At 43.7% G+C, this 12,261-nt stretch overlaps 1 protein-coding gene across 1 annotated transcript in view; it reads left to right on the top strand.

Annotated features, from left to right (window-relative positions):
• The window catches only part of Flt1 (fms related tyrosine kinase 1), a 163,535-nt gene that overhangs the window by 48,221 nt on the left and 103,053 nt on the right, over positions 1–12,261 (top strand). The window contains exons 7-10 of the mRNA XM_021162004.2: positions 354–528; positions 2,234–2,351; positions 4,982–5,151; positions 5,977–6,136. Of these exons, the coding sequence (XP_021017663.1) occupies positions 354–528; positions 2,234–2,351; positions 4,982–5,151; positions 5,977–6,136 (623 nt within the window). The remainder of the gene's footprint in view (positions 1–353; positions 529–2,233; positions 2,352–4,981; positions 5,152–5,976; positions 6,137–12,261) is intronic.

Here is a 12,261-nt window from a genome sequence, read left to right as displayed (position 1 = left end):
AAGGAAGGAAGGAAGGAAGGAAGGAAGGAAGGAAGGAAGGAAGGAAGGAAGGAAAGAGAAAGCTGTCAAAATACTGATTTGAGGGGCTGGAGAGATGGCTCAGCAGTTAAGACCTCTGCTCTTTCAGAGGTCTTGAGTTCAATTCCCAGCACCCACATGGTGGCTCACAACCATCTGTAATGGGATCTGATGCCCTCTTCTGGTGTGTCTGAAGACAGCTACAGTGTGTACTCATATACATAAAATAAATAAGTAAATCTTTAAAAGAATCCTGATTTGGGGAATGCTAAACCACTGTAACTTTCAGCAAGAGCAATGCTGACTTCTACACTCGCTGTGTGTTCTCTGCATAGGCAACTAAGAGAGCATCTATAAGGCAGCGGATCGACCGGAGCCATTCCCACAACAATGTGTTCCACAGTGTTCTTAAGATCAACAATGTGGAGAGCCGAGACAAGGGGCTCTACACCTGTCGCGTGAAGAGTGGGTCGTCGTTCCAGTCTTTCAACACCTCCGTGCATGTGTATGGTAAGCTGCAGAAGTGACCTGCTGCTGGCCTAAGCACTCCATCCACTTCCCGAGCCCTGCAGGCAGAAAGAGTCGGGGGGGTGGGGGCGGGGGAAGTCCATGTGGCTAAGAGTTATGCAACTACAAATGAACACTGCTTTCTCTTGCACCCCGAAAGGCAAATGAAGCACATCGGGTACTCGTTACACTGAATGCTTCTGGGAAGGGTGGGTGGAAAGACTGTAAGAGCCTGAGAATGGGGAGGGCCAGAGCAAAACCGTGTCTTCTGGATGTTTACAGTGTTACTGCACTCATGAATTCATGGCAGCCGGGACTGCCTGTGCAAGATCAGAGCCAGTCAGCATTCCTGTATGGAAAGGAAAGGGAATCACAAGCCCATCCCGCTAACTGAGGAGCCATGGACAGCTGATGGCTCTGAGGGGGAGAAGGATTGTCAGTTTTCAATGGCGTGGGCCCCGGTAGGTCAGTCATGCTCCAGTAGGTGGTCCCATACCCAGAAGACAATGGACAACACTAATTGAAGTTAATGGGTTATTAACTAAAAAAAGAGGACGTGAAATTAGGGAGGGTGGGTAGGACATGGGGGCAGACTTTCAAGGATACCCGAGGAGCAAGGGAGATGAATCTGATCAAGATACATTGTATGAAAGATACGTGCTAGCTTTAAAAAATACTCCTTTTGACTTGGGGAGCTTTGATTTTAGAAGTTTGCGTCAGCTAGTAGCGTAGCTGGTAAGAGGACCATGGACTCCTCACTTACTGTCCCCACGTAAACAGCAGACTGTGTTGGCCACATTCTTTATCACTTTATCTGGGGGTGGGGGGATTTCCCTGACTCTCCCATGTGTTGGGGCCGGCCTGCGGCTCTCATGTCCGGATTTGAGCCTGGAAGGCATCTTGGAACTGGAAGAGAAGAGGGAATCTAAGCGGGTAGAGAAATAATGGAACCAAGTCAACTAGTCTGCTCAAGGTTCAAACTTTTAATGGCGGACGTGCTTTATAAAGGAGAGGGGAAGCCCTTTCCCGCCAATCATCCTTGGAGCCCAGCTGCAGGTGACCGTGTGTAGTCTCCAGCATAGATAGGCTGACTCCCAGCAGGTAGCAGCAGTGGCTGTGGCTGAACTATAGAGTGATCCAGGGAGGCAGGCTCCACCCTACGTAATCTCCTTAGGGACAACAAAGTCAAGGTCTGGCTCAGCCTGCTTCAGGCTTGTGGTAGGCTGCACCCATGAAGTTGATGTAGAAAAATATGATAAATTACTCAGAATTAATGCTCCTCTAACCCCCCACCCCCAGTTTAATGATCACGGGATCCCCAAACGGTTGCTTAATGCTAAGTTGTAAATTCTGTAAGGACAAGTGAAAGGCAGGAGCTGTCTGTTCTTCGAGTTCTCACAGCTTGGCTTTATAGCCCAGAGCCTTTCTCCATCTTCCTTATACCAGCCGGGTAGATTTAGAAATACTGTCTGTCCCTTGTTGTTGTTGTGACAGATTTAGTTTGATGCTCCCGGTTAGCAGGTGACCGCTTTCTGTCTCTAGGGCTTGCTGGCCTGAAAGCATCATCTATTGATGCACACTTGGATTCGATGACAGGCTCCATCCGTTCTCACTGGTTGGTCGCATGCATCACCTCTTAATGAGGGGGTAAACTCACGTTCACAGAAATGAATGCCTCCCTTACACGCTGTCATTTCTTCTCTCAAAGAAAAAGGATTCATCAGTGTGAAGCATCGGAAGCAGCCGGTGCAGGAAACCACGGCAGGAAGACGGTCCTATCGGCTGTCCATGAAAGTGAAGGCTTTCCCCTCCCCAGAAATCGTATGGTAGGACTGCAATCATTTCAGTGTCACTTAAGACACTTTTCATAAGCGGGAAGATGATGGAGTTGAGTGACTGACACTCCTGAAAGAGACACTAAGAGAAATTGTACACACCATGTTGGTTTCTGGGTGGTGGCTCTTGGGGAGAGATGGATGGACAAGGAAGCAGTGCCCAGGGGTAGGTAAAGCAAGAGCTGAGAGGCTTGCGTGCTCACACATACTAAATTCCTGCTTCTCGAAACCATCCTGTGATGTCAACGCTCTCTGAGTGAGATGTGTTGGGCAGCCACTCAGAGGCATCTTGAATGTGTAGCATGCTCTATTAACCCCAAAGAAGTGGGCCCTTGTAACGAGGAGGCCAAAAATAATTCCTTTCTGTGAGGCTTTGTTGAAAGTTCCAGCTTTGTTTTAAAATTCCAACAAATGTTAATAGCGGCAGGACTTGTTCATTTGTAGGTGTGGACAAGTGGACCTACTTGAATTAATTATGGTTTTCTTTGGCTTGCAGTTTGCATATTCAGAAATGCTTTACACAGTTTTTTTTTTCTTTAAAAAGTCAAACCAGTATAATACCACTGTGAAACAATGCAATCTGTTTAGAATCTGCAGTCATTTTGTTAAATTACTTTTTAATGCCATTATCTTTGACTTAAATCACTCCATTTTAAACAAAAGGTTTAGCCACTCACAGTTGAATAGGAAAATAAGCCGTACGACACAGAAGCGCCACCATTCTGGAAAATCCTCCCTGGAGTTTGTGGCCCCAGCCCTGCAGGGTTTGTTTGCAGCAAACTCAAATACTATGGAATTAAAGAACAAATTGCAACTCTATACTACACCTTCATTGCACTGTAGTGGGAAATTAATGGATATTTTTGTTTCATAGTATCTAAGAAGTTATTTGGACTTCATAGTTGTCTTGAAACACATACAAAATATAATTTAAGAAATGAAAAAGTATTAAATTTAATAGAACAGTTTGTAACAATTTTATGACCAGAAAAAGCACCCTCACTCTTTCCTGTCTGAACAGAACCTTCGTCTATTCATGACGATTTCCTTAGTGACTACCTAGCCAGGAACAAAGAGAATAACATAATCCACTTTTGAAATGCTGTCTTGTTGATAGGACATAATTGAACAATACTAAAATGATATTTGTAGTCATTAAAATACTGCATAGCTATTTTGACTGCCTTGGAAGTGAGGTCCAGAGAGTGTGTCCCCAGACCTACAGGCCTAAGAACCATTTCTGCCTCTTTCTACAGCAGGGTGTACTCCCTACAAATGAAAGGGCCTATTGAAAGAAATGCACATTTAAATCAGGGGCTGGAGAGATGGCTCAGCCATTAGGAGCTCGGGCTATTCTTGCAGGGGGCCTGAATTCATTTCCCAGCACCCATATTGAGCTTGCAACAAACTGTAACTAGGCTTCAAGGCACCCAATGCCCTCTTCAGCATATATGTATATGTATACATATATACATATATATACAGATACAGATACAAATAAATATGTATATTTATGTATATATAAAACAGCTAGGCAGTGGTGGGGCATGCCTTTAATCCCAGCACTGGAGAGGTACAGGCAGGTGGATTTCTGACTTTGAGGTCAGCCTGGCCTACAGAGTGAGTTCTAGGACAGCCAAGGCTACACAGAGAAACTTTGCATTGAAAAACTCCAATAAATAAAGACAAGTAAACAAACAAATAAATAAAATAGAAATAAACATTAAAAAAATAATAAAATATAAAATGAATTCATAGACTATCTGAGTTCAAAGGGCTCCTAAGAACTTCTAGAAGCCTGCAGATAGGGCAGAGCCAAACCACCTGACTCGACTAAACAGAGAACATCAAGGCATTGATTTTACATTCAAAACATTTTTAAATTCCTGTTGCTTGGTGCCTTTGATTGTTTCTCTATGGACAATTGGTGTAACCATTTGTGTAATTAATAAGAACTCCACATGAGCCCACAATAGGAGCCTCTATTTTTATTTTTATCAGATTTAGTGGATCCGACTTACAAGGGTTCTCATACTTGAACTTCTTTTTGTTTTGTTTTGTTTTGTTTTGTTTTTGTTTTTCGAGACAGGGTTTTGAGACAGCCCTGGCTGTCCTGGAACTCACTCTGTAGACCAGGCTGATCTTGAACTCAGAGATCTGTCTGCCTCCTCTGCCTCCCCAGTGCTGGGAGTAAAGGCGTGCGCCACCACGTCCAGCTGAGTTCTTGTTCTTCTCATGGAGGTTTAAGGAAAACACTTAACAAACAGCTCGGTGGACTAAGTCCACCAGACTGGAACCTCTGAGTTAGTTCTTAAGACCCGATGGCCACCAACACCCCTAAGGGGACAATAAGCCACCATTTTCTTTTCTTCATTTAGCTTAGTTCATCCTCTTTGTGAATAAAGATGAAATGTTACCCAGTCTAAAGCCCTCGCCTGCCTTTACCCAATACTTAGTGCCCAAAGTTTTTGTTTTTAAAAAAAAAAAAAAAAAACAACAGTGCTGATATCCAAAGACTCAAAACTAATAAACTTGAGGTTGTAAACAGAAAGGGCACATGCCAGTCAAAGTGACATCCCCCAGCTACTGAAGGGACTAACACACCATGCTGTTAACCACAGGTTAAAAGATGGCTCGCCTGCAACGTTGAAGTCTGCTCGCTATTTGGTACATGGCTACTCGTTAATTATCAAAGATGTGACAACCGAGGATGCAGGGGACTACACGATCTTGCTGGGCATAAAGCAGTCAAGGCTATTTAAAAACCTCACTGCCACTCTCATTGTAAACGGTAAGTTTAACGTTCCTGTGAGATCTGAGCCCCAGGGCAAAGTTAATGATCATTTTCTGGTTCGAAAGTCAGTATAAACGATCAAAGAAAACAAACTTTTTTTAAATTGATTCTTGAGTTTATTTTATTTTATTATATGAGTGTTTTGCCTGTGTGGTGTATGTACATATGTGTGCCACATGCATGCCTAGTGTCTGAGCAGGTCAGAAAAGGATATCAACTCCCCTGGAACTGACAGATGGCTGTGAGCCAGCCTGAGAATCAAACCCAGATCCTCTTGCAAGAGCAGCCAGTGCTCTTAACTGCTAAGCCATCTCTTTAGCCCCACATAAATTTTTATATTCTTAAACCGCTTCTAATGGTTGGGATGAAGTTCAGTAGTAGAGTGCTTGCCTCCTAAGTAGGAAGCACTGGTTTTATCCCTAGCACCACAGAAAAACAAAGGAAAGAAACCCCACACCCTGTCCCTGTCATAACCACTTCACAATTTCTTTGTGGGGGGTGTGTGTGTAGCCCTGGCTGTGACCAGGGCTGTCCTTGAAATCAGAGATCTGCCTGCCTCTGCCTCCCGAATGCTGGGATTAAAGGCGTGTGCCACCACGGCTCAACTATTCATGTTTTCTTATCTTTTGTATGCAAGGTGGCTTTTATGTCTCACCAATATTCATACTGTGGAATCAAATAGGCATTTTCCTACGTAATATGACCAGTTTTTGCTCCCCTACCCGTGGCATCCAAAGCCAGTGTGACTGGTCTCTCCAGAGAGCTCCCGGAGGAAGCCCCCGGCTCTGCCCTTGATCTCACTCTGCTTCTCTTCCTCTCTAGTGAAACCTCAGATCTACGAAAAGTCCGTGTCCTCGCTTCCAAGCCCACCTCTCTACCCGCTGGGCAGCAGACAAGTCCTCACTTGCACCGTGTATGGCATCCCTCGGCCAACAATCACGTGGCTCTGGCACCCCTGTCACCACAATCACTCCAAAGAAAGGTAGGGACAGTTAATGTCTTGAGTGATTTTTCAAAGACCAACTAGATTCTTTAATGGCTGGAATTTACCAGATGTATATTGGGTTTGGGACAAAGGCTTTCCCTGTGTTCGAGCCTGCAGACAGTAGGTATTCCTTCTCACTGGAGACAGACACCCTACCCTTGGCTCATGAGATCACAGGAACATGGGACAGAACCACGGTTTCCCAGGACCGAGGAGCTGTTATGTGACTCAGAATTTTCGTGCACCCTTTCCCAGTTGAGTAGCCCTGCCAAGAGCTCTTCTCCTCCGTCAGTCACCCTGGTCTTTCTACTCTTCGTTTTCGCATCCTTGGCTGGAATCCAAGTTCTTCGTAACACATGGCTACCGTTTCCTATTTTGGGCTCAGCCCGTGCTTTTCCATCTGTCTGGATTTTGCTTCCACCTATTGTCTGTCTCCTAAGAAGTTGGTTTTTTTTATCAGACCCCCAGGCTCAGCTCCTAACGTTACCTTCCCTGTGAACCCTCTGGTCTGCCTCATTCCAGCTCACTTCTCCCTCCACAGTATAGGCGATAGCTGTCATCACGCACCATCCTCGTTGTGTTGGCCCATGTGCCCAGCTGTCTCTTCCTTAGGCTCTAGATCAGCCAACTGCAATCGTTTAGCAAATGCTTGGTATAAGCTTGTACAACGAATGCAACCCTACCCTCTGTCAAGTGCCCGGCATTCTCCTTGCATCCTGCCCACGACTGATCCTTGTTTGTTTTGTCTCCGGTTGTTTAGTCTAGAGAGATGATACCTGTGATAATTCATGGGAGGGAATTGGAAGGACAGGAATAGAATGGCCAAGTACAACCGGGAGACTGAAACACTGAAAGTACCCGAGGGTTACCATACTCATCTCGTCTCCGTGTTGCTTTTAGCTCTCCCTGGAGGATGCTGGGGACGATTGCTATTAAACTAAAGCAAACAAACTCCCAAACTAGCTTGATAAAAAGCAAGCCTGGGATAATTCTGTGATGGCTATTTGGTTTTCCAGGATCTTCCCGTAATTGAGATTCTCCATCGCTGCCCTAATCCCTTGTTTAGGACATGGTATAATGATAGTGGAAAGTTACTGGTGAGAGGTGGAATTCATGAGAAGCAGCTATTTCCACATAAGTCTGATTTTTCATTTGAGAGTCATTTTCTAAGAATAGAAATAGAAGTTGCAAAATATTTAGGACTTGTGAACATTTCATGGAGAATACAAGAGAGTGGACGGCTGTGATTTTGTATTGTTTGGCTAGTTTTAGTTAAGCATCCACGCTTGGTGGATCGGCCTCAAATATAGGCGTTTGTAGTGAACTGGTGAAAAACTAGTCAGTCAGGATCCAAGTTTAGAGTTACATTTTTATGAACTAGCATAGCCTTTTATGCATGTATTTAAATTTCTGTTTTAACATTATCAAACCTAAAGCTTCAATGTTGCTCTTAACTGAATTTTAAGAGTAACTATGTTAGAAAAAAATTCAGTTCTGAAGTCAGGACACTGTATTATGAGTTTGGGGTTGAATGAGGCTCGTGAAATGAAACAAGGGGGCCCAGGTGGATGCCGTATGTAACGCCTCTCTTTTTGATCTCTGTGGTGTGTGATCTTTCTCCCATTCTGTGAAGAATGTTCAGGAAGTCCTGGAAAGATGTCTTACTCCTTTGAGAAAAAAAAAAAAAAAAAAAAACATTGCAACACTCAGAAGTACTGCCTTAAATCTTTGTTGACTATTTGAATTATTCTTTTAAAGTCATCTTACTATTTATTTTTAACTTTAACAATTGACAAGATAGACATGCGAGGTAGATAGTGCCTACTGTCCTTGATTCCTTCCTTGAATCAGGAAGTGTCTGCTATGCTTATTTTTGAGTTACATATTTGCATGGGAGTATCTATGCATGATCTCCAATTATAAAAATGCCTAACATTTCAGAATGATTACACATATAGTTATATATGTGCAGTAATAGTTATATATGTGCAGAATAATTATTAGTGCTTAAATCTGAGACTCTAAGTCAATATCTACAGCTCAAGGCCTAGTTTATTTTGGTGTCCCAACATTATTAATTGTATTTCCATGACCAGCCACTTAATACAGACAAGTTAATTAAAAAAGAGAGATTCAGACCACTCAAATTTCAGCATTTCCTAGAATCTGACAAATATTTTAAAACTTCAGAACTCCAATGGACCTAAAATTTCTTAGTTAAAATATGGCGCACGCCTTTAATCCCAGCACTGGGGAGTAAGAGGCAGGCAGATTTCTGAGTTCGAGGCCAGCCTGGTCTACGAAGTGAGTTCCAGGACAGCCAGGGCTATAGAGAGAAACCCTGTTTCAAAAAACAAAACAAACAAATAAAAAAATTTGGTAAAATAGTTTATACAAATGAACTTTGTTTCAACTGAGTAATACTGTGGTTTTTGTCTCCCCTGTAATTCATTCTTATAAAGCATTTCTAAGATGCCCTGGTGGCCTATTACACAGTAGCATAGCTATAAATAACAGCTACATGTTCTATAATGCAAGAAGACTGATGAAAGGATACTCAGCATTAGTGTCACAAATAGATGAGAAATGTTTGAAGAGACAGCTATGTTTAAACATGATACAATGTGTACGAGTGTGGAATTATCACAGCACCACATTACATTTGTGGTTTATTGGCTATAGGCATCAATTTTAAGAACAACACTAAGAATAAAGTGAGGGTATTATGTAAGTTTCTATAACTAATGATCAAGAGGAAATAACGGAAGGTCGCCCATTTCCCTATCCGACTTTTGGATGGTAAGGTGTTCAGAGAAGGAGAGAATTTCTGGTGACTGTAGTAGAATTAAATTGTCAGCCCTGAGTGAAGAGGGGTTTGAGGACTATTTGTCTTGATTCTTAACCATCAATAGAGACATCTAGTTATATGCTGACCCTCTTTTGTGGGAGCTTAGCATCACCCTAGGCAGCTTCCGCAGGAGTGTTACATGTTGGATACCCTCTACACATCATCTGTTAATGTAAATAAAGATGATTAAACACACTTCACAGGCAGAGGTAACATGTCTGGGGAGAGCCCACGGTGACAGAGAAATCTGAGAGTGGGCTTTTACTAGCATTTGGAGGACCACATTTCTCGGAGACCCATACTAAGTCCATTCTGAGGAACATGGAGGGAAATGTTTTCGCCTACATCAGAACGAATTTCACAACATGGGAAATGATACTGACCATTTCTGAAAAGTATTGGATGATGGGAAGCCAAATGCAAGTTCGCTTTGCTATAAAAATAGAAATCTAGTAAGTCTGAGCGGATACAAGCAAGTCAGAGGAAGAAAAAAAATTAAGGAACTAAGAAGACTAAAATAAAAGTAAAAGGAAGGGCAGAGAGGTGGGCGGGAAGCATGATGCGACTCCCCAGGCACTGACCATGCTGCTCATCCTTTCCCACCCCGGCAGGAAGTAGCTCTGCCCAGCCCTGTAAGGAGGATAAGGCTTGGGCGGGACGGGGCAAGCTGGTGAACCAGCTCCCTTGCCCATAGCCCATACCCAATTGAATTCACTTGTCCCTTGATTTTAAAGAATAAAATAGGAGCAAGCCTCCTGGGCCAAATGATACTCTTACTTATTTTTAAAGATAAAAAAAAAAAAAACTTTTTTATGTATATGAATGTTTATCTACTTACTTGTCTTTATATATACCATGTGCATGCAATACTTGTGGAGGCCAGAAGAGGGCGTCAGATGCCCCTGGAACTGGACGTAACAGGCGCTTGTGAGCCGTTATGTGGGTACTGGGAATCGAGCCCAGGTCCAGTGCTCTTAATCACTGAGCCTTCTCTGCAGCCATGGGTATGACTCTTAATGGCAAGCCCCTGGTGAGCTTTGCTGCAATGTTAATACACTCACAGGCGAAGGAAGGGTTAAAGAAGACTGTGCAGGGTGAAGAGGCTGTTCTCTAGAGCGACAAGCGACAGCACAGGGCTGGCAACAAGGAGTCCCTCTCTGAGATATGGAGTTCCCAAGAGGATGCGAGAGGGCTTTGGGCAGTATCTACCTGTGCTCACAGTTGTCAGCCCTGTTCAGAGGCTGCTTTGACTCCTGTGTTTCAATGCCTGTGAGACCTTCGGGTGACTGAGTAATGGGTGTCTGAGCTCCCGTTCATCTCCTCCCCCAATACTTTCTGCTACCTAACGTCATCTCCCCCATTAGTAGCCAGAGCAACATGGTTTTTGTGTGTTTTTTTCACTTTTTAAGAACTCAAGCTTGTTTTTAACGTGTGGCTGGGTCTTGACTACAGGCCCAAGTCACTCTAATTCTCTCTCATCATCTGCCATAGCTTTTGGCAACTTGTTACAAACCTAAGCACATGTAGGAAAGGGGGATGCTCAGCTGGGCAGTCACCCCTATCAGGTTGGCTTGGGGGCATGAATGTGGGGCATTTTCTACACTGCTGAATGACACGGGAGGACCCATTCCCTCTGTGGGCAGTGCCATCTCTAGGCCAGTGGGCCTGGTTCTATAAGAAAGGCAGCAGGGCAAGCCAGAGGAAGCAAGCTAGTAGCAGCCTTCCTCCCTGGTCTCTGCTACTGTCCCTGCCCTTGGCTTCCCTGGGTGATGGATCATAACTTGAAAGCCAAATAAACCCTACTCCTGGCCCCAGGTTGCTTTTGGTCAGTATTCGATCAGAGCAGTAAGAAAGCAACCGTGGTCACAGGTTTAAATTCAGAATAATAAATGACATCAATTTTATAACAGATACAGTCACAAAGCAGACTTTTAGTCTCTATAATGGAGAAAATGTTAGACAGCATGGATTTCTTTGCAAAATGGTTACTTTTAAGGACCTACTGTGCTGGCCAGAGTGGTGCACACCAGCACTTGGGAGGCAGAGGCAGGTAGATCACTGTGAGTTTGAAGCTAGCCTAGTCTATATAGTAAATTCCAGCCCAGCCAGGCCTATACAGTAAGATCCTGTCAAAAACAAAAACAAAACCAAAACAAAATAAAACAAAAGCCAAAACCAAAACAGTGATGGCCACTGAAATGTTTTAGGAATCACATTAATATTACCTGTATCCTATACATGGATTTTGCACATCATCAGTGGCCAGCCCAAATGTATGACGTCAGCCATCTCATCACACAAATATGCCGTAGCTACTGGCCGTGTTAATTATCAGTTGCCACTTGTTTTGACTGTGTAGGATCAAACTTTCTTGGTGGTTACTTATTGCGCATGGGTGTGTACCCGCAGATGATCTATTACAAGCTGTTGTGGCACTAGAGACCTAGCAATCAAGGAAATGGGTTCTAATCCTGGCACTGGCCCTGACCTCTGTGGAACCCTGACTAGTTGGTTAACCTGAGCAACATGCTCTCTGTAAATGGCAATGGTTGGTGTCTCCTTTCCTCTCATTCCCAGGGACGGAAGAGCTCAATGAGAAAATCACCTTAAGTCACATGCTCGCCTTCCAAAAACAAACTAACTAACTAACTAACTAACTAACTAACTAAACTAAAAACCGGGAATAACATGCCAGCTGATGTTCATGGACAGTGGCTCCTCAGCTGCCTATAAATTATGAATTAACTTGACCAATTAACTGGATATTAATGACAAGCGAACAGAACATTTTAATGGATGAAAGCAGGGTGCTTATGTAGGTAATACTCTGCCTGTGATTCCTAACACAGGTAATCACCAAGTAAGAGGGGGAACAAGAAGGCGGGGCTGGTGACGCTCAAGTACACTTGTGTGTGTGTGTGTGAGAGAGAGAGAGAGAGAGAGAGAGACAGAGACAGAGACAGAGACAGAGAATGAATGAATGTGTAACCATCCCTCCACCACCAGCATCATCCCACATACCCACTGGTGCAAGCCTGGACCATCTCTGGTGATCATGGCCCAGCAGAGATGTAACACCTCTATCTGGCCATCTCTAAAATTTACCATGCCTTATTTGGCCTTTTTCCCATGAGTCCCATTAGGATGGAAAAGACAACACCGAAGTCTCAATTTGTAGAAGGCTAAATCGTCTTTATAACTTTCTTGGCTAAGCTGGTCAGTGGTCTAAGAAAAACTCAACAGACCCATGATGGACCCCAAAAACCACTGTTTC

Source organism: Mus caroli, chromosome 5, assembly GCF_900094665.2.
Source record: "Mus caroli chromosome 5, CAROLI_EIJ_v1.1, whole genome shotgun sequence".
In the NCBI taxonomy this organism is placed as follows: Eukaryota; Metazoa; Chordata; class Mammalia; order Rodentia; family Muridae; genus Mus; species Mus caroli.
Note: the sequence above shows the minus strand (reverse complement) of the source record. Positions and strands in the feature narration are given on the sequence as shown.